Source organism: Oncorhynchus keta, unplaced genomic scaffold (assembly GCF_023373465.1).
Source record: "Oncorhynchus keta strain PuntledgeMale-10-30-2019 unplaced genomic scaffold, Oket_V2 Un_contig_16520_pilon_pilon, whole genome shotgun sequence".
NCBI classification, from domain to species: Eukaryota; Metazoa; Chordata; class Actinopteri; order Salmoniformes; family Salmonidae; genus Oncorhynchus; species Oncorhynchus keta.
The window spans coordinates 170543-192500 of record NW_026279962.1 but is presented as its reverse complement, the minus strand read 5'-3'; the positions used below and the strand labels follow the sequence as shown (position 1 = coordinate 192500).

General features: G+C 46.1%; 1 protein-coding gene and 1 long non-coding RNA gene across 4 annotated transcripts in view; both read left to right on the top strand.

Moving 5' to 3' along the window:
- The window catches only part of LOC127919396 (rho GTPase-activating protein 44-like), a 119485-nt gene extending 106930 nt beyond the window's left edge, over positions 1–12555 (top strand). Inside the window, exons 20-22 of the mRNA XM_052502892.1 lie at positions 5220–5365; positions 7220–7648; positions 11778–12555. Coding sequence (XP_052358852.1) covers positions 5220–5365; positions 7220–7648; positions 11778–11962 — 760 coding nt within the window. The 3' untranslated portion in view covers positions 11963–12555. The remainder of the gene's footprint in view (positions 1–5219; positions 5366–7219; positions 7649–11777) is intronic.
- Positions 12556–17465: 4910 nt separating this feature from the next.
- On the top strand, positions 17466–18793 carry LOC127919395 (uncharacterized). Of its 3 annotated transcripts, XR_008102873.1 has the most exons (3): positions 17553–17668; positions 17949–18382; positions 18425–18793. It is a non-coding gene; the product is annotated as an uncharacterized LOC127919395 (long non-coding RNA). The 3 variants fall into 3 exon arrangements; XR_008102872.1 differs by having other exon boundaries at positions 17466–17612; positions 17949–18793; XR_008102871.1 differs by having other exon boundaries at positions 17949–18793.
- Positions 18794–21958: the final 3165 nt, after the last annotated feature.

Sequence of the window (21958 nt, the reverse complement as noted above, 5' to 3'; positions counted from 1 at the left end):
AGTGTATATATAGTCTAGTGAGTGTATATATAGTCTAGTGAGTGTGTATATAGTCTAGTGAGTGTATATATAGTATAGTGAGTATGTGTCAGGTCAGTGCAAGATAGAGTCAGTGCAGATAGTTTGGGTAACCATTAATTGACTATTTAGCAGTGTCCTGTGTCCAGTGTCTACCACTAGACGTAGTAGGGCAGCAGGAGTCATTATACCAATTATGTCAGTCTCAAATGGCACCCTATTCCGTACATAGTGCACTACTTTCGACAAGGGGCCATAGAGATCTGGTCAAAAGTAGTGCAATATGTAGTGAATAGGGTGCCACTTGGGGCTCAACCTGCTTGGTGATGTTCCCTTCCGCTCTCCGTGATTCCTCATTCACACAAACCCCTATACTGTTCACCCTGGTAGACTCTAGTGACCCCTATACTGTTCACCCTGGTAGACTCTAGTGTCCCCTATACTGTTCACCCTGGTAGACTCTAGTGTCCCCTATACTGTTCACCCTGGTAGACTCTAGTGTCCCCTATACTGTTCACCCTGGTAGACTCTAGTGTCCCCTATACTGTTCACCCTGGTAGACTCTAGTGTCCCCTATACTGTTCACCCTGGTAGACTCTAGTGTCCCCTATACTGTTCACCCTGGTAGACTCTAGTGTCCCCTATACTCTCTGAAGTACACACTGTCTAGTGACCCCTATATAGTTGTTGAAGGCCTGATGTGATGGGAGCTATTATTATTATTATCAGTCAGATACTACAGCAACACAACAGACCCAGATACTATGTAGTAGGTTGTAGCAACACAACAGACCCAGATACTATGTAGTAGGTTGTAGCAACACAACAGACCCAGATACTATGTAGTAGGTTGTATCAACACAACAGACCCAGATACTATGTGTAGGTTGGAGCAACATAGACTACTATGTAGTAGGTTGTAGCAACACAACAGACCCAGATACTATGTAGTAGGTTGTAGCAACACAACAGACCCAGATACTATGTAGTAGGTTGTAGCAACACAACATACCCAGATCTATGTAGAGGTTGTAGCAACATATAGATCTATGTAGTAGTGTAGCAACACAACAGACCCAGATACTATGTCTAGTTGTAGCAACACAACAGACCCAGATACTATGTAGTAGGTTGTAGCAACACAATACCCAGATACTATGTAGTGAGTTGTAGCAACACAACAGACCCAGATCTATGTAGTAGGTTGGAGCAGTGTGACCCAGATACTATAGTGGTTGGAGCAACACAACAGACCCAGATACTATGTAGTGGTTGTAGCAACACAACAGACCCAGATACTATGTTGTAGAGTTGGTGCAACACAACAGACCCAGATACTATGTAGTAGGTTGTAGCAACACAACAGACCCAGATACTATGTGAGTTGTAGCAACACAACAGACCCAGATACTATGTAGTAGGTTGGAGCAACACAACAGACCCAGATACTATGTTGTCAGTGAGTGTACCCAGATACTATGTAGTAGGTTGGAGCAACACAACAGACCCAGATACTATGTAGTAGGTTGTAGCAACACAACAGACCCAGATACTATGTAGTAGGTTGTAGCAACACAACAGACCCAGATACTATGTAGTAGGTTGTAGCAACACAACAGACCCAGATACTATGTAGTAGTTGTAGCATACACAACGTCCCAGATACTATGTAGTAGGTTGTAGCAACACAACAGACCCAGATACTATGTAGTAGGTTGGAGTCAAGTGAGATACTATGTTGTAGGTTGGAGCAACACTAGTGAGATACTATGTAGTAGGTTGTAGCAACACAACAGACCCAGATACTATGTAGTAGTGTAGCAACACAACAGACCCAGATACTATGTAGTAGGTTGTAGAACACAACAGACCCAGATACTATGTAGTAGGTTGTAGTGTATAACACAACAGACCCAGATCTATGTGTAGGTTGTATAACACAACAGACCCAGATACTATGTAGTAGTTGTAGCAACACAACGTATACTATGTAGTAGTTGTAGCAACACAACAGACCCAGATACTATGTAGTCAGTGAGTGTATACTATGTTGTAGGTTGGAGCAACACAACAGACCTAGTGAGATACTATGTAGTAGCTTGTAGCAACACAACAGACCCAGATACTATATAGTAGGTTGGAGCAACACAACAGACCCAGATACTATGTCTAGGTTGGAGCAACACAACAGACCCAGATACTATGTCTAGTAGGTTGGAGCAACACAACAGACCCAGATACTATATAGTAGGTCTAGTGACACAACAGACCCAGATACTATGTAGTAGGTTCTAGTGTAGGTTGTAGCAACACAACAGACCCAGATACTATGTAGTAGGTTGGAGCAACAGTACTATGTGTAGGTTGTAGCAACACAACAGTACTATGTAGAGTTGTAGCAACACAACAGACCCAGATACTATGTAGTAGCTTGTAGCAACACAACAGACCCAGATACTAGTAGTAGGTTGGAGCAACACAACAGACCCAGATACTATGTAGTAGGTGTGTAACACAACTGACCCAGATACTATGTTAGGTTGTAGCAACACAACAGACCCAGATACTATATAGTAGGTTGGAGCAACACAACAGACCCAGATACTATGTAGTAGGTTGGAGCAACACAACAGACCCAGATACTATAGTAGGTTGGAGCAACACAACAGACCCAGATACTATGTAGTAGGTTGTAGCAACACAACAGACCCAGATACTATGTAGTAGGTTGGAGCAACTTCCAGACCCAGATGATGTAGTATTGGAGCAACACAACAGACCCAGATACTATGTAGTGGTTGGAGCAACACAACAGACCCAGATACTATGTTCAGGTTGGAGCAACACAGTGACCCAGATACTATGTAGTAGGTTGGTAGACACAACAGACCCAGATACTATTCAGGTTGGCAACACTACAGACCCAGATACTGTTACCCTGGAGACTCTAGTGACCCCTATACTGTTCAGGTTGGAGCAACACAGTGACCCAGATACTATGTAGTAGGTTGTAGCAACACAACAGACCCAGATACTATGTAGTGGTTGGAGCAACACAACAGACCCAGATACTATGTAGTAGGTTGGAGCAACACAACAGACCCAGATACTATGTAGTAGGTTGGAGCAACACAGTGACCCAGATACTATGTAGTAGGTTGGAGCAACACAACAGACCCAGATACTATGTAGTAGGTTGGAGCAACACAACTGTTCACCCAGATACTATGTAGTAGGTTGGAGCAACACAACAGACCCAGATACTATGTAGTAGGTTGTAGCAACACTAACAGACCCAGATAATATGTAGTAGGTTGGAGCAACACAACAGACCCAGATACTATGTAGTAGGTTGTAGCAACACAACTAGTGACCCCTATACTATGTAGTAAGTTGTAGCAACACAACAGACCCAGATACTATGTAGTAGCCTATACTGACCAGATACTATATGGTAGACACAACAGACCCAGATACTATGTAGTAGGTTGGAGCAAGGTAGACACAACTGACCCAGATACTATGTAGTAGGTTGTAGCAACACAACAGACCCAGATACTATATAGTAGGTTGGAGCAACACAACAGACCCAGATACTATGTGTAGGTTGGAGCAACACAACAGACCCAGATACTATGTAGTAGGTTGGAGCAACACAACAGACCCAGATACTATGTAGTAGGTTGTAGCAACACAACAGACCCAGATACTATGTAGTAGTTGGAGCAACACAACAGACCCAGATACTATGTAGTAGGTTGGAGCAACACAACAGACCCAGATACTATGTAGTAGGTTGGAGCAACACAACAGACCCAGATACTATGTTGTAGGTTGGAGCAACACAACAGACCCAGATACTATGTAGTAGGTTGTAGCAACACAACAGACCCAGATACTATGTAGTAGGTTGGAGCAACACAACAGACCCAGATACTATGTAGTAGGTTGTAGCAACACAACAGACCCAGATACTATGTAGTAGGTTGGAGCAACACAACAGACCCAGATACTATGTAGTAGGTTGGAGCAACACAACAGACCCAGATACTATGTAGTAGGTTGTAGCAACACAACAGACCCAGATACTATGTAGTAGGTTGGAGCAACACAACAGACCCAGATACTATGTAGTAGGTTGGAGCAACACAACAGACCCAGATACTATGTAGTAGGTTGTAGCAACACAACAGACCCAGATACTATGTAGTAGGTTGGAGCAACACAACAGACCCAGATACTATGTAGTAGGTTGTAGCAACACAACAGACCCAGATACTATGTAGTAGGTTGGAGCAACACAACAGACCCAGATACTATGTAGTAGGTTGTAGCAACACAACAGACCCAGATACTATGTAGTAGGTTGTAGCAACACAACAGACCCAGATACTATGTAGTAGGTTGGAGCAACACAACAGACCCAGATACTATGTAGTAGGTTGGAGCAACACAACAGACCCAGATACTATGTAGTAGGTTGGAGCAACACAACAGACCCAGATACTATGTAGTAGGTTGTAGCAACACAACAGACCCAGATACTATGTAGTAGGTTGGAGCAACACAACAGACCCAGATACTATGTAGTAGGTTGGAGCAACACAACAGACCCAGATACTATGTAGTAGGTTGTAGCAACACAACAGACCCAGATACTATGTAGTAGGTTGTAGCAACACAACAGACCCAGATACTATGTAGTAGGTTGGAGCAACACAACAGACCCAGATACTATGTAGTAGGTTGGAGCAACACAACAGACCCAGATACTATGTAGTAGGTTGGAGCAACACAACAGACCCAGATACTATGTAGTAGGTTGGAGCAACACAACAGACCCAGATACTATGTAGTAGGTTGGAGCAACACAACAGACCCAGATACTATGTAGTAGGTTGGAGCAACACAACAGACCCAGATACTATGTAGTAGGTTGGAGCAACACAACAGACCCAGATACTATGTAGTAGGTTGGAGACCACTGACATTGATTTAGGTTATATGATGATGATGATGATGATGATGAAGGGCTCCCTTGTAAAAGAGACCTTATTCTCAGTGGACCCTGTTAAAAATAATGGTAAAATAAATGAAGAAGAAGGACATTTTCTGTAGCGATGATGTTGCGATGTAGTTTGACATGTATCTATCTATAAGTGGACAGTGACAACAGCCTAACATCCTCTCTCCTTTACCAGTACACTGAGGAGTAAGGAGAGCTCTCCAGTGATTGGTCACAAGGGGGTGCAGGTGGCAGGTCCGACGGTGCCCCCTGGTGTTGGCCAGCAGAGCTGCAGCCAGTCGCCCCACTCCACAGAACACAGCCCACACACCATGCGCAAAGGTCAGCGGTTCAACGTCACAGTTGGGATCCATATCTTTTGGATTCTTGTTGTTTTACCTAGACAGCAAATGTATGACTTTGAGCGGGTTCTAGAAGGAATCATAGTAAACCTGTTGCTGGATGAAGTCCTAAACACATTCCATGTAGATTCTCCTTTAAACATGAGCCAGAAAACAGACACTTCATGTATTATACATGTCTAATCTAATTTGTTGGTTATCAAAATGTTTATATTAATTTGTTTTACTGTATAAAACTGGGGGTTGGAACCAAAATTATTTTCCCAATCGTTTTTTGTTCTGAACTGAATCATTTGGGGCGGCAGGGTAGCCTGGTGGTTAGAGGGACGGCAGGGTAGCCTAGTGGTTAGAGCGTTGGACTAGTAACCTGACGGTTGCAAGTTCAAACCCCCGAGCTGACAAGGTACAAATCTGTCGTTCTGCCCCTGAACAGGCAGTTAACCCACTGTTCTTAGGCCATCATTGAAAATAAGCATTTGTTCTTAACTGACTTGACTAGTTAAATAAAGGTAAAATACAGAGTTGTTGTTACGTTCCATTGTTCTGACCAGCAAAATAAAGTTCTGAACGGGTTGGAACCAGACAAAATAAAGTCCTGAACTGGTTGGAACCAGACAAAATAAAGTCCTGAACTGGTTGGAACCAGACAAAATAAAGTCCTGAACTGGTTGGAACCAGACAAAATAAAGTCCTGAACTGGTTGGAACCAGACAAAATAAAGTCCTGAACTGGTTGGAACCAGACAAAATAAAGTCCTGAACTGGATGGAACCAGACAAAATAAAGTCCTGAACTGGATGGAACCAGACAAAATAAAGTCCTGAACTGATGGAACCGGACAAAAGTACCGGTTTATATCGTTCCTTTCTGTTCCTTTATACATTCAGCTCGACATTAAATTACTTCACCAATCAGTGTGGATAGAGAAGCTTGCTGCGGAGCGAGTAAGCAATTTAATCTGAATCAGAAAATCGTTAAGAGCAAATAGTATTTTGCCGTAACAGCATGGTTTAATTATAATGAAAGACAGACACACACACACTGTGCCAGTCACAGCGTAGGGCACAAGATGCAACTGAAACGTTGAGGGTGAGGAGAGAGTGAGAGATGACGGAGGAAGCTTGCTTTGAAGCGCTGGCCATCTTGTTATGACATGCATTATCTGAATTAGGCTCAAATAAATGATGCCTACAGAGGAGAGCCTTCTATGGAGGAACGTAGCAAGCTGGCTAACAAGCTTGTGTGTGCAGAGCAGCACTAGATTTAAGAACACGTCTTACCTTTTTATGGTTAATAAATCCAATGTGAAACACGGTAACAATAGTATCCTTAACCAACGTTGAAAAGTCAATCCATTCTTCTCCAATTAAACATTTCTCCCTAATTTCTGAATCATGCTTGTAACATTGTCAATAGGCTACAGTACCTGCTTCAGAGGGGAGGGGCAGGTAACCTACATACAGCCACACCCACTGGAAAAGATTTCCAGCTGGCAGGCAGACGCTGGAATACGTTTCTGAGTGACAGAGTGAGGGCTTTGCATAGGCACTTTGTTGCGATTTTTGTGGGACTAGAAAAAAAATGCTGGAACGTAAAATAACGTTATTAACCGGTTCCCATGTTTTTAAAAATAATGGTTCTGTTCCGGAACAGTATAGATCACTTTTGTTTTTGGTTCGGGTTCTGTTCCTCAAATAATTTATTTATTTTCCGGTTTTCGGTTCTTTTCCCTGAACCGGTTCCAACCCCTGGTATAAAGGTAGGCTTAGTTTTAGATGTGTTAATTTACTTTAGATATTCATGTTCATGTTAACTCTCCTCTTTTCTGTCTCCAGGCTCTAAGAAGCCGGCCCCTATCCCTCCAAAGGTTCCAGCTGGGTATGGCCAGTCGGGTGGTTCTGGTGGGATTTCGGACCAGTCCACAGGTCAGCCGTCGCCGGTCAGCCTGTCCCCCACCCCTCCGAGCACCCCCTCGCCTTATGGACTGGCCGGTCCCCCACAGGCCCCTGGAGGACTAGGGGCCTCCTCCCCTGGTCAGACCCCTCTCTGTGGTTCCCTAGGGTCCCTGGGGTCCCTGTCCTCGCCCCCTTCTCTGACCGGCACGCTGGGCAAGTCTCGGCCCACCCCTAAGCCTCGGCAGAGGCCCAGCCTGCCCCCTCCTCAGCCGCCCACCGTTCCTCAGCCGGGGGCCACCCCTGTTGGCCCTGGGCCCCTGGAGCAGGGCATCCTGGACGGACTGTCCCCCGGGGAGAGCATGTCCACAGGTAAACAGCATGATGATCACGTAACCACGGCAACGACACCACCACTACCACCGCAGGTGGGGTCAGGGACGATGCAGCCGCGCCCGGCTCTCAGACTGGCTGTGGCGCTGTCCAATGGAGACGGTGGACAGGTGTAGCTAGTAGGACGAGGGAAATCAGCATCCTATCACTACTGACTCACCCGTTGTATAAAATAATGTGTTATTGAATAACAGTGGCCTTTATTTAGACAGACAGACGCAGTCGTCCCGAGAAGAACAATATGTTGTAAATATTAACATTTTGTTGTACATTGTAGAGAGAAAACTACACTATGTATCCATTGCTTGTGTTATGTGCTGATGTTTCTAAGTATTGTGAGGAAACATCAGGGAAGCATAGCGATGTCCTGCTTGTATGGAAGTTTCCATTAGATTCATCATGTGCTTCCTCTCTGTTTATCCCTCATACAGTACGCCAGAGCTAGGTAGGTCCCAGGCTTACACGCATAGAAATAGAATGACTAGAACAGAACAATCCCCCTCATTCCATGGCAATTTGACAGTGTATTCACCGTCATTTGGTGGCACCGTGCGTTGTTATAAACGCCTCAGCCATCGTGGTGCCTGAAAGTCCAGTGATGCCCAGTCATTCTGAACGGAGGCTAATGACTGTTTAGTCTAAATTACACTATAGATTACACTATAGTGGCCTGGAAATACGACGATATTGCTAAAGTCAGCAAATAATTAGTAGGAAACGAGTTTGTCATCATTAGGATGTCGTCAAATTCACTTTAGAGAGATTAGCTATCAGAGTTAGTCAGAAATGTCTAGCAATGCTAACGTTAGCTAGCAAAAACCCAGGACTGTCCCTCAATCTCAGCCAGCTAGGTGAAGTTATATTGCATCTAAGGTCAATCTGGCTTCATCACAGTGATAGGAAGAAGGTTTTCTTACTAATAGCTTGTCTCCTTTTGAAATATCATTGGGTTTCCAAGCCCAGTGTAATGCACTTTAGGCTAGATCTTCATCAGTGCCCATTGACAATGCATTGACCTTCAGTAGGGCACCAGGGCTCAAGAGAATCTTCATAACGATGTTGTGACGCAACGTGCATCCATGAATATAGCCAACATTGTTCCACTCATCATGGAATGTTGACTGGAAAGGGGAATGTCTATTCTAGTCATTCTAATTCTATGCTTACTCTCTCAGGACAAACATGGCTCATTCTAGGCTGGTCCCAGACCTGTTTGTGCTCTTACCAACCCCATTGCACATTGGCAAGCAGTTCCACAAGGAGTCGGCAAGAGAGCAGAAACAGACTGGCAACCAGGCTTATTGAAGAAGTGGTCACTCAGATAGGCCTACTTCTTGTCTGATGTCATAATTATGATCTGAGGTGTTCCATAGAAATCTAATTCTAATATTCTATGAGGTTCTCTGTTCTACCTGTCAGTATCAATACCAGTCATTCTCTCTGTGTCCCTGTGTTCTATTCATGGTTCTCTTGTTCCCCTGCTCTGCTCTACCTACTACTATGTTGTGTACCAGCCGTGTGAGGCCAGGGGAGTCAGTGTGGTGTGGGCTAAGTGTGAGGGGGCCGTTTAGGGTAAGCCAGATTTGACCTCGCCCGCCAGTAACGTTACCGTACTACGCTCCATCTCTCACCGCTCCGCCCGCCTCGCCCCACCTCGCCCCGCCTCGCCCCGCCTGGCCTGGTGCTGTGGCTGCCTCTGGGTTCTCCTGCTTCATGCATACGTCTTGTACCTGTTAGCTAAACAGCTAGCTATCAGCCAGCCATGCTAACGCTAGCTAGCTGCCCCATTCTGTTTGTGTCACAGTATCAGCCATGCTAACGCTAGCTAGCTGCCCCATTCTGTTTGAGTCACAGTATCAGCCATGCTAACACTAGCTATCTGCCCAATTCTGTTGGTGTTACAGTATCAGCCATGCTAACAGTAGCTAGCTGCCCCATCAGTGGGTTTACAATATCAGCCATGCTAACACTAGCTATCTGCCCCATTCTGTTTGTGTCACAGTATCAGCCATGCTAACGCTAGCTAGCTGCCCAATTCTGTTTGTGTTACAGTATCAGCCATGCTAACAGTAGCTAGGTACCCCATCAGTGGGTTTACAATATCAGCCATGCTAACACTAGCTATCTGCCCAATTCTGTTGGTGTTACAGTATCAGCCATGCTAACACTAGCTATCTGCCCAATTCTGTTGGTGTTACAGTATCAGCCATGCTAACACTAGCTATCTGCCCAATTCTGTTGGTGTTACAGTATCAGCCATGCTAACAGTAGCTAGCTGCCCCATTCTGTTGGTGTTACTTTAGTCGGCATGCTGTTGTTCAGACTGTACGTACTGTATGCATGGCTTATGGACGTCCTAGAGCACATCACGTACACTGCAGCGCTCACCATTGCAGACGCCGTCGCTTCCCCCGAAGGTCCATCTTTAACGCTTCGGCCCTTTTTACCATCCCCATGGCAACAAACGTCGCCCCTGCTACAGGACAGGCGTGTGGGCTCCACAGGTAACCCCCAGGTGACCTCCATCCCAGACCCATGGCTTCAGGACAGACCCATCTGTTTCACTACCCTCTGACAGCATCGCCTCCTGCTCAGTTTGTTTCACTGCTTTCCCTCCAGAGGTCTCTGGTGTTATACCTACTAGCCCAGTAACACAGTATGACTACCCCCTGTTATAGACCTAGCTTCTCCAGAGGTCTCTGGTGTTATACCTACTAGCCCAGTAACACAGTATGACTACCTCCCTGTTATAGACCTAGCTTCTCCAGAGGTCTCTGGTGTTATACCTACTAGCCCAGTAACACAGTATGACTACCTCCCTGTTATAGACCTAGCTTCTCCAGAGGTCTCTGGTGTTATACCTACTAGCCCAGTAACACAGTATGACTACCTCCCTGTTATAGACCTAGCTTCTCCAGAGGTCTCTGGTGTTATACCTACTAGCCCAGTAACACAGTATGACTACCTCCCTGTTATAGACCTAGCTTCTCCAGAGGTCTCTGGTGTTATACCTACTAGCCCAGTAACACAGTATGACTACCTCCCTGTTATAGACCTAGCTTCTCCAGAGGTCTCTGGTGTTATACCTACTAGCCCAGTAACACAGTATGACTACCTCCCTGTTATAGACCTAGCTTCTCCAGAGGTCTCTGGTGTTATACCTACTAGCCCAGTAACACAGTATGACTACCTCCCTGTTATAGACCTAGCTTCTCCAGAGGTCTCTGGTGTTATACCTACTAGCCCAGTAACACAGTATGACTACCTCCCTGTTATAGACCTAGCTTCTCCAGAGGTCTCTGGTGTTATACCTACCCCAGTAACACAGTATGACTCTCCCTGTTATAGACCTGTTATAGAGGTCTCTGGTGTTATACCTACTAGCCCAGTAACACAGTATGACTACCTCCCTGTTATAGACCTAGCTTCTCCAGAGGTCTCTGGTGTTATACCTACTAGACCCAGTAACACAGTAACACAGTGACTACCTCCCTGTTATAGACCTAGCTTCTCCAGAGGTCTCTGGTGTTATACCTACTAGCCCAGTAACACAGTATGACTACCTCCCTGTTATAGACCTAGCTTCTCCAGAGGTCTCTGGTGTTATACCTACTAGCCCAGTAACACAGTATGACTACCTCCCTGTTATAGACCTAGCTTCTCCAGAGGTCTCTGGTGTTATACCTACTAGCCCAGTAACACAGTATGACTACCCCCCTGTTATAGACCTAGCTTCTCCAGAGGTCTCTGGTGTTATACCTACTAGCCCAGTAACACAGTATGACTACCTCCCTGTTATAGACCTAGCTTCTCCAGAGGTCTCTGGTGTTATACCTACTAGCCCAGTAACACAGTATGACTACCTCCCTGTGTAGAATGTGTCAGAGACCAACATACTTACCTGCTGCTGCTTTCTTCAAACAACAGCAACAGAATGCAGTTTTTTCTGACTCAAAAAACTAAATTTCCTTTCTGCTTTATTCCTTTTTTTACACACCATCATCACCTCCTCCTCCTCCTCTTCATGCTTCTCTTCACCACCACCACACCATAATAATCACATCCCACCTCTGTCGCCATGCCAACCCGCTAACCATGCCATCATTAGATTACTTCAATTATGAAATCCCCTCCATCAATGTGAACCTGGACAGCCTCATCGATGAGTTCAGCGGTGCTGCCCCCTGCAGGCGCTACGGAGCGGTGACACACTCTCCTCCCCCGCGGAGAGACGATAACCCCGACCACGACCCCTACGCTGAGGACGACGAACCCCAGGACACCACCTTATGACATCGTTACCCTGAGACAGCCCTATGATGTGACATCATCAGAGCTTGCCCGAGGCCGGCACCGTGGCACTCCTACATCCAGCTAGCTGTACATACTGTTAGACTGTAATGCTCGCTCGCTCACACCGCACTGCCACTACGCTCACAGACAAACACGAACAAACAAAGCTTCTTCTTATACACCACAATGCTCACCTGACCTTTGACCTGAAACTCCAGGTCTGAACCATGACCTCTGACCTGGAACTCCAGGACTGAACCTTGACCTCTGACCTGGAACTCCAGGACTGAACCTTGACCTCTGACCTGAAACTCCAGGACTGAACCATGACCTCTGACATGGAACTCCAGGACTGAACCTTGACCTCTGACCTGGAACTCCAGGACTGAATCCCCCCCCCCTCACATTATGCTATACCTGCAGGCTGCAAGCAAAACTCATCTCTTAGAAATACTACGCAAATAGTAATGTAAACTCAATGTGAGCAAACAACAACACACCATATGCCATATAGAGGAGGACCAGTTGCCTTTGGAAGGAAGAAGACATATGGATTATATGGAGGAGTATTAAATGCCATGTTCAGTATTATATTTTTGCTTTGTGGATACTACAATTTTTTCCTCTCTTTGAAACAGTGATCAGTATTTTTTGTGACTTTTTAAGTAATTTTTTTGCCTTATATGAAAAGCCTGCACTTAAATTGCAATACTTGCATCGCATACTCACAAATAGTTTGGCCTGACCCTAAAGGAAAGAAACTCTTAACCTGACTGGTTGGGTAGATGTGTGGGTAAAGTGGGTCTGATTGGTTGGGTAGATGTGTGGGTAAAGTGGGTCTGATTGGTTGGGTAGATGTGTGGGTAAAGTGGGTCTGATTGGTTGGGTAGATGTGTGGGTAAAGTGGGTCTGATTGGTTGGGTAGATGTGTGGGTAAAGTGGGTCTGATTGGTTGGGTAGATGTGTGGGTAAAGTGGGTCTGATTGGTTGGGTAGATGTGTGGGTAAAGTGGGTCTGATTGGTTGGGTAGATGTGTGGGTAAAGTGGGTCTGATTGGTTGGGTAGATGTGTGGGTAAAGTGGGTCTGATTGGTTGGGTAGATGTGTGGGTAAAGTGGGTCTGATTGGTTGGGTAGATGTGTGGGTAAAGTGGGTCTGATTGGTTGGGTAGATGTGTGGGTAAAGTGGGTCTGATTGGTTGGGTAGATGTGTGGTTAGTGGGTCTTCAGGGTCATGGTGTGTAGTGTACTGTATTCCTAACAGGGTAATATGATAAGAAAGTTATTAGTCCTAGTTTTCTGCACACTATAGAGATGACGATGAACAGAGTCTATTGAATAATGCAGTATGAAATGCATAACTAACCCTATTCTGCAGCGGGTTGGGGTCCATTCCATTTCAATTCAGTCCATTTAGGAAGTAAACTGTTTACTTTCTGAATGAATGAATTGAAATGGAATGGACCCCAACCCTGATGTCTGTGTCACCCCTGTCCCCAGTCCCCAGTCTTCCCACGTCTCCCCCATGAACACATATCTGCATTGATACACAGTTAAGAGACATCTGTAGGATTGCTTTGTAAGTAGCAATAATTTATTTGTACAGGGTTAAAGATGAATTCATGCACATATTTCCACCAGCACAGTATTAGAATGTCTATGGAATAGAACATAGTGCATTGTTGCTGTTCTCAGAAGGGGTTTTCAACTATCAAACTGTATCGTTAGACAATAATGATGCACATGAAATATGTTTTCGAGTTGGGTCCAGAATACTAGCTAGCCATTTGATTTATGAAGGCCCCTTATTGCTTAAAACCTTTCTGGATCTAATAGCAGTGCTGTGCTCACAGAGACTGAGGAGTGACATCATACCTTTCAGACTGAGTGACATCATACTTTTCAGACGGAGTGACATCATACCGTTCAGACTGAGTGACATCATACCTTTCAGACTGAGTGACATCATACCGTTCAGACTGAGTGACATCATACCGTTCAGACTGAGTGACATCATACCGTTCAGACTGAGTGACATCATACCGTTCAGACTGAGTGACATCATACCGTTCAGACTGAGTGACATCATACCTTTCAGACTGAGTGACATCATACCGTTCAGACTGAGTGACATCATACCGTTCAGACTGAGTGACATCATACCGTTCAGACTGAGTGACATCATACCGTTCAGACTGAGTGACATCATACCGTTCAGACTGAGTGACATCATACCGTTCAGACTGAGTGACATCATACCGTTCAGACGGAGTGACATCATACCGTTCAGACTGAGTGACATCATACCGTTCAGACTGAGTGACATTATACGTGGTCAAGGCAGGCAGAATGGTCAGGCAGGCGGGTACAGAGTCCAGAAACAGGCAAGGGTCAAAACCGGGAGGACTAGAAAAAGGAGAATAGCAAAAAGCAGGAGAACAGGAAAAACGCTGGTTGACTTGAAAAAAACATACAAGACGAACTGGCACAGAGAGACAGGAAACACAGGGATAAATACACCAGGAAAATCAGCGACACCTGGAGGGGGTGGATGATAATGATAAATGATAAATGATAAATGAGACAATCACAAGGACAGGTGAAACAGATCAGGGCGTGACACTTTCAGACTGGGGAGTGACATCACAACTTTCACACTGGGGAGTGACATCACACCTTTCAGACTGGGGAGTGACATCACACCTTTCAGACTGAGGAGTGACATCACACCTTTCAGACTTGTGAGTGACATCACACCTTTCAGACTGGGGAGTGACATCACAACTTTCACACTGGGGAGAGACATCACACCTTTCAGACTGGGGAGAGACATCACACCTTTCAGACTGGGGAGTGACATCACACCTTTCAGACTGAGGAGAGACATTAGAGGAGGACTGAGGAGTGACATCACACCTTTCAGACTGGGGAGAGACATCACACCTTTCAGACTGGGGAGAGACATCACACCTTTCAGACTGAGGAGAGACATCACACCTTTCAGACTGAGGAGAGACATCACACCTTTCAGACTGAGGAGAGACATCACACCTTTCAGACTGAGGAGAGACATCACACCTTTCAGACTGGGGAGAGACATCACACCTTTCAGACTGGGGAGAGACATTAGAGGAGGACTGAGGAGTGACATCACACCTTTCAGACTGGGAGAGACATCACACCTTTCAGACTGGGAGTGACATCACAGGACTGGGGAGAGACATCACACCTTTCAGACTGGGGAGAGACATCATACCTTTCAGACTGGGGAGAGACATCATACCTTTCAGACTGGGGAGTGACATCACACCTTTCAGACTGGGGAGTGACATCACACCTTTCAGACTGAGGAGAGACATCACACCTTTCAGACTGGGGAGTGACATCACAACTTTCACACTGGGGAGAGACATCACACCTTTCAGACTGAGGAGAGACATTAGAGGAGGACTGAGGAGTGACATCACACCTTTCACACTGGGGAGAGACATCACAACTTTCACACTGGGGAGTGACATCACACCTTTCAGACTGGGGAGTGACATCACACCTTTCAGACTGAGGAGTGACATCACACCTTTCAGACTTGTGAGTGACATCACACCTTTCAGACTGGGGAGTGACATCACAACTTTCACACTGGGGAGAGACATTAGAGGAGGACTGAGGAGTGACATCACACCTTTCAGACTGGGGAGAGACATCACACCTTTCAGACTGGGGAGTGACATCACACCTTTCAGACTGAGGAGAGACATCAGAGGAGGACTGAGGAGTGACATCACACCTTTCACACTGGGGAGAGACATCATACCTTTCAGACTGGGGAGAGACATCACACCTTTCAGACTGGGGAGAGACATCACACCTTTCAGACTGGGGAGTGACATCACACCTTTCAGACTGAGGAGAGACATTAGAGGAGGACTGAGGAGTGACATCACACCTTTCAGACTGAGGAGAGACATCACACCTTTCAAACTGGGGAGTGACATCACAACTTTCACACTGGGGAGAGACATCACACCTTTCAGACTGAGGAGAGACATTAGAGGAGGACTGAGGAGTGACATCACACCTTTCACACTGGGGAGAGACATCACACCTTTCAGACTGGGGAGAGACATCACACCTTTCAGACTGGGGAGAGACATTAGAGGAGGACTGAGGAGTGACATCACACCTTTCACACTGGGGAGAGACATCATACCTTTCAGACTGGGGAGAGACATTAGAGGAGGACTGAGGAGTGACATCACACTTTTCAGACTGAGGAGAGACATCACACCTTTCAGACTGAGGAGAGACATTAGAGGAGGACTGAGGAGTGACATCACACTTTTCAGACTGAGGAGAGACATCACACCTTTCAGACTGGGGAGAGACATCACACCTTTGAGACTGGGGAGAGACATTAGAGGAGGACTGAGGAGTGACATCACACCTTTCAGACTGGGGAGTGACATCACACCTTTCAGACTGGGGAGTGACATCACACCTTTCAGACTGAGTGACATCACACCTTTCAGACTGGGGAGTGACATCATACATTTCAGACTTGTGAGTGACATCACACCTTTCAGACTGGGGAGAGACATCACACCTTTCAGACTGAGGAGAGACATTAGAGGAGGACTGAGGACTGACATCACACCTTTCAGACTGAGTGACATCACACCTTTCAGACTGAGGAGAGACATCACACATTTCAGACTGAGGAGAGACATCACACCTTTCAGACTGGGGGGAGACATTAGAGGAGGACTGAGGAGAGACATCACACCTTTCAGACTGAGAAGAGACATTAGAGGAGGACTGAGGAGTGACATCACACTTTTCAGACTGAGGAGAGACATCACACCTTTCAGACTGGGGAGAGATATTAGAGGAGGACTAAGGAGAGACATCACACCTTTCAGACTGAGGAGAGACATTAGAGGAGGACTGAGGAGTGACATCACACTTTTCAGACTGAGGAGAGACATCACACCTTTCAGACTGGGGAGAGACATTAGAGGAGGACTGAGGAGTGACATCACACCTTTCAGGCTGAGGAGAGACATCACACATTTCAGACTGAGGAGTGACATCACACCTTTCAGACTGAGGAGTGACATCACACCTTTCAGACTGGGGAGTGACATCACACCTTTCAGACTGGGGAGTGACATCACACCTTTCAGACTGAGGAGAGACATCACACCTTTCAGACTGGGGAGTGACATCACACCTTTCAGACTGGGGAGAGACATCACACCTTTCAGACTGGGGAGTGACATCACACCTTTCAGACTGGGGAGTGACATCACACCTTTCAGACTGAGGAGAGACATCACACCTTTCAGACTGAGGAGAGACATCACACCTTTCAGACTGGGGAGAGACATTAGAGGAGGACTGAGGACTGACATCACACCTTTCAGACTGATGAGTGACATCACACCTTTTTCACACTTCTGTGCTGAGCAGAACCAAGCTGTATTGTTCTGGCCTGGTTACACCTCTACTAAAGCTGCTGGATCCATGCTGGAAATAACCTTTTAAAATGACAATATCCAAGCCAGCACAATACTGTTTGGGTTTGCAAGTGTGAAAAGGGTATAAGAGCTTGATACAGAAGGGTCAGTATCAAGAGCCTGTAGTCCAGACTAGGTATTTCAGACTCTGTATTCCAGACTCTGTAGTCCAGACTCTGTAGTCCAGGCTCTGTAGTCCAGGCTCTGTAGTCCAGACTCTGTAGTCCAGGCTCTGGAGTCCAGACTCTGTAGTCCAGGCTCTGTAGTCCAGGCTCTGTAGTCCAGGCTCTGTAGTCCAGGCTCGGTATTTCAGACTCTGTAGTCCAGACTCTGTAGTCCAGGCTCTGTAGTCCAGACTCTGTAGTCCAGACTCTGTAGTCCAGACTCTGTAGTCCAGACTAGGTGTTTCAGACTCTGTAGTCCAGGCTCTGTAGTCCAGGCTCTGTAGTCCAGGCCATGTAGTCCAGGCTAGGTATTTCAGGCTCTGTAGTCCAGGCTCTGTAGTCCAGGCTCTGTAGTCCAGACTCTGTAGTCCAGACTCTGTAGTCCAGGCTCTGTAGTCCAGGCTCTGTAGTCCAGGCTCTGTAGTCCAGGCTCTGTAGTCCAGGCTCTGTAGTCCAGACTCTGTAGTCCAGGCTCTGTAGTCCAGGCTAGGTATTTCAGGCTCTGTAGTCCAGGCTCTGTAGTCTAGACTCTGTAGTCCAGACTAGATATTTCAGGCTCTGTAGTCCAGGCTCTGTAGTCCAGGCTCTGTAGTCCAGACTCTGTAGTCCAGACTAGATATTTCAGGCTCTGTAGTCCAGGCTCTGTAGTCCAGGCTCTGTAGTCCAGACTAGGTATTTCAGGCTCTGTAGTCCAGGCTCTGTAGTCCAGACTAGGTATTTCAGGCTCTGTAGTCCAGACTAGGTATTTCAGGCTCTGTAGTCTAGACTCTGTAGTCCAGACTAGATATTTCAGGCTCTGTAGTCCAGGCTCTGTAGTCCAGGCTCTGTAGTCCAGGCTCTGTAGTCTAGACTCTGTAGTCCAGACTAGATATTTCAGGCTCTGTAGTCCAGGCTCTGTAGTCCAGGCTCTGTAGTCCAGACTAGATATTTCAGGCTCTGTAGTCCAGGCTCTGTAGTCCAGACTAGGTATTTCAGGCTCTGTGATCTTCGACCCTATAGTATAAATACAAAGAACTGTACATAAATATGTGTATAAACCTAAGAGGTAAAGAGTAATGTAAAGGCAAATCTATTATTATACATATATATTAATATATGTGATGATATATTTATTATGTGTAGAGATATGATATGATAAATAATGTGATGTTTATTTTTGTCCCCTGCACACGATTATTACCAGATTCACACACAGCAACATCACAACAGACATGTGACTCTGCAGAAACATGAGTGAAGAAAGATATTACTGTCCTGGGAGGGGCCTCTGAGTAAATCACCAAGAAATGCTCGCTCAAAAAAGCCATCTTTATAAAAATATATATATATATACCCTGCAGTGGAACGCTGTACTCATATAGAGGAAGAAGTTGCGGTTTACTGATTAGTTTTTTTTTTGAAGATGTGTTGCCAAGGATAGTCCAGATAATATGAGGAGTCAATCCGAGATGGTGATGGACAGGTGGGTCGGTCCACCTTTATGGCGCCTTTTGAGAAGTGTCACTTGGACAAAGGAAACATTTGATTTGACCTCGTTTTCACATCCTGTCATGAAAAACACATTTTCCCGTCTCAAGAGGTTAAATAAAAAAACACTACTATAGTAAGTGCCTATTCCGTGCCAAATAATGTATCAGGGTTGTGCGTGACAGGGTTGACGATTTCTTCTTAAATCAGCCATGAATCCCCTTGTGACTTGGGGGAAAGGACGTGTGTTGTGTGCAACAGGGAGGGAGAGGCAATTGAATGTAAACTTAAACTATTAGAAATTGTTCAAATATTTCAAGCTTGTCTCTCTATGGGTAACAGGGTGGTCTGCTGGACCGGCTCGGTTTCCCACCACAAAACACCAGAAGACCAGAAACAGTCCAACCGGCTTTTACTCTGTGATTTGACTATTAGATGTTCAAAGTTTCTCCCCCCCAAAAATAAATATTTAAAAGTGAACCGTTTCAGCATTATTAAAACGAGAGTTCAGCTCCCGTCACAGGCTTGAACTTAAACATTAGGAACATATGTAAATGAATCACTATATCACATAATAATAATTTTCAGAAATTACTTTGTCAAAGTAACAAATTAAACTTAAGGCTTTATAACGATGTTGAAACTTTGAGAAATTTGGGGGATTAAACTGGTTAAAATCTTTCTAAAAGTGACACAGGGTTGACGGAGGGACATGTCGAAAATTGTGATTTTATTAAATAACCAATGTGGTCTATATTAAAGGAAACTTCATTTAATATGAGAGGCTTTTCAATATTGGTGCACAATTTCTCTACTTCATATATCCAAGGGGCCGAAAGGCAGTCTTTCCGTGGAACGACCCAGTTGTATTTGACACAGTGCAGGCCTAACATTGGACATTCAACATTCAGCCTGTTATCTTAGATTCCTCTGCGTCTTTTAAACAACCACCAGGACTGCTTGGGGAGAACAGTCACAGACAGCTGCTATGACATCATCACAGCACATACATTTCCTCAATTCAAAGTGCTATTATGTTGTTTACTTTCATACCCTCAGAGTCAAAAACAGACCCCACCCTACAGTATAGACCCCACCATACCCTACAGTATAGACCCCAACCTACCCTACAGTATAGACCCCACCCTACCCTACAGTATAGACCCCACCCTACCCTACAGTAAAGACCCCACCCTACCCTACAGTATAGACCCAACCCTACCCTACAGTATAGACCCCACCCTACCCTACAGTATAGACCCAACCCTACCCTACAGTAAAGACCCCACCCTACCCTACAGTATAGACCCCAACCTACTCTACAGTACAGACCTCACCCTACCCTACAGTATAGACCCTACCCTACCCTACAGTATAGACCCCACCCTACCCTACAGTATAGACCCAACCCTACCCTACAGTAAAGACCCCACCCTACCCTACAGTAAAGACCCCAACCTACTCTACAGTACAGACCTCACCCTACCCTACAGTATAGACCCTACCCTACCCTACAGTATAGACCCCACCCTACCCTACAGTTTAGACCCCACCATACCCTACAGTATAGACCCAACCCTACCCTACAGTAAAGACCCCAACCTACTCTACAGTATAGACCCCACCCTACCCTACAGTAAAGACCCCAACATGCCCTACAGTAAAGATCCCACCCTACCCTACAGTATAGACCCCACCCTACCCTACAGTAAAGACCCCACCCTACCCTACAGTAAAGACCCCATATTGCCCTACAGTAAAGACCCCACCCTACCCTACAGTATAGACCCCACCCTACCCTACAGTATAGACCCCACCCTACTCTACAGTACAGACCCCACCCTACCCTACAGTATAGACCCCACCCTACCCTACAGTATAGACCCCACCCTACCCTACAGTATAGACCCCACCCTACCCTACAGTAAAGACCCCACACCCTACAGTATAGACCCTACCCTAGTATAGACCCCACACTACCCTACAGTATAGACCCCACCCTACCCTACAGTATAGACCCCACCCTACCCTACAGTATAGACCCCACCCTACCCTACAGTATAGACCCCACCCTACCCTACAGTATAGACCCCACCCTACCCTACAGTATAGACCCCACCCTACCCTACAGTATAGACCCCACCCTACCCTACAGTATAGACCCCACCCTACCCTACAGTATAGACCCCACCCTACCCTACAGTATAGACCCCACCTTGCCCTACAGTAAGACCCCACCCTACCCTACAGTATAGACCCCACCCTACCCTACAGTAAAGACCCCACCCTACCCTACAGTATAGACCCCACCCTACCCTACAGTAAAGACCCCACCCTACCCTACAGTATAGACCCCACCCTACCCTACAGTAAAGACCCCACCCTACCCTACAGTATAGACCCCACCCTACCCTACAGTAAAGACCCCACCCTACCCTACAGTATAGACCCCAGTATAGACCCTACCCTACCCTAGACCCCACCCTACCCTACAGTATAGACCCCACCCTAGTAAAGACCCCACCCTACCCTACAGTATAGACCCCACCCTACCCTACAGTAAGACCCCACCCTACCCTACAGTATAGACCCCACCTTGACCCCACCCTACCCTACAGTATAGACCCCACCTTACCCTACAGTAAAGACCCCACCCTACCCTACAGTATACTGGTACAGTATAGACCCCACCTACCCTACAGTATAGACCCCACCCTACCCTAACACCCTACCCTGTCAGGTAGACCCCACCCTACCCTACATGTAATTACCCTCCCTACAGTATAGACCCCACCCTACCCTACAGTATGGACCCCACCCTACCCTGTAACCCTACCCTAAGTTGTGTTCC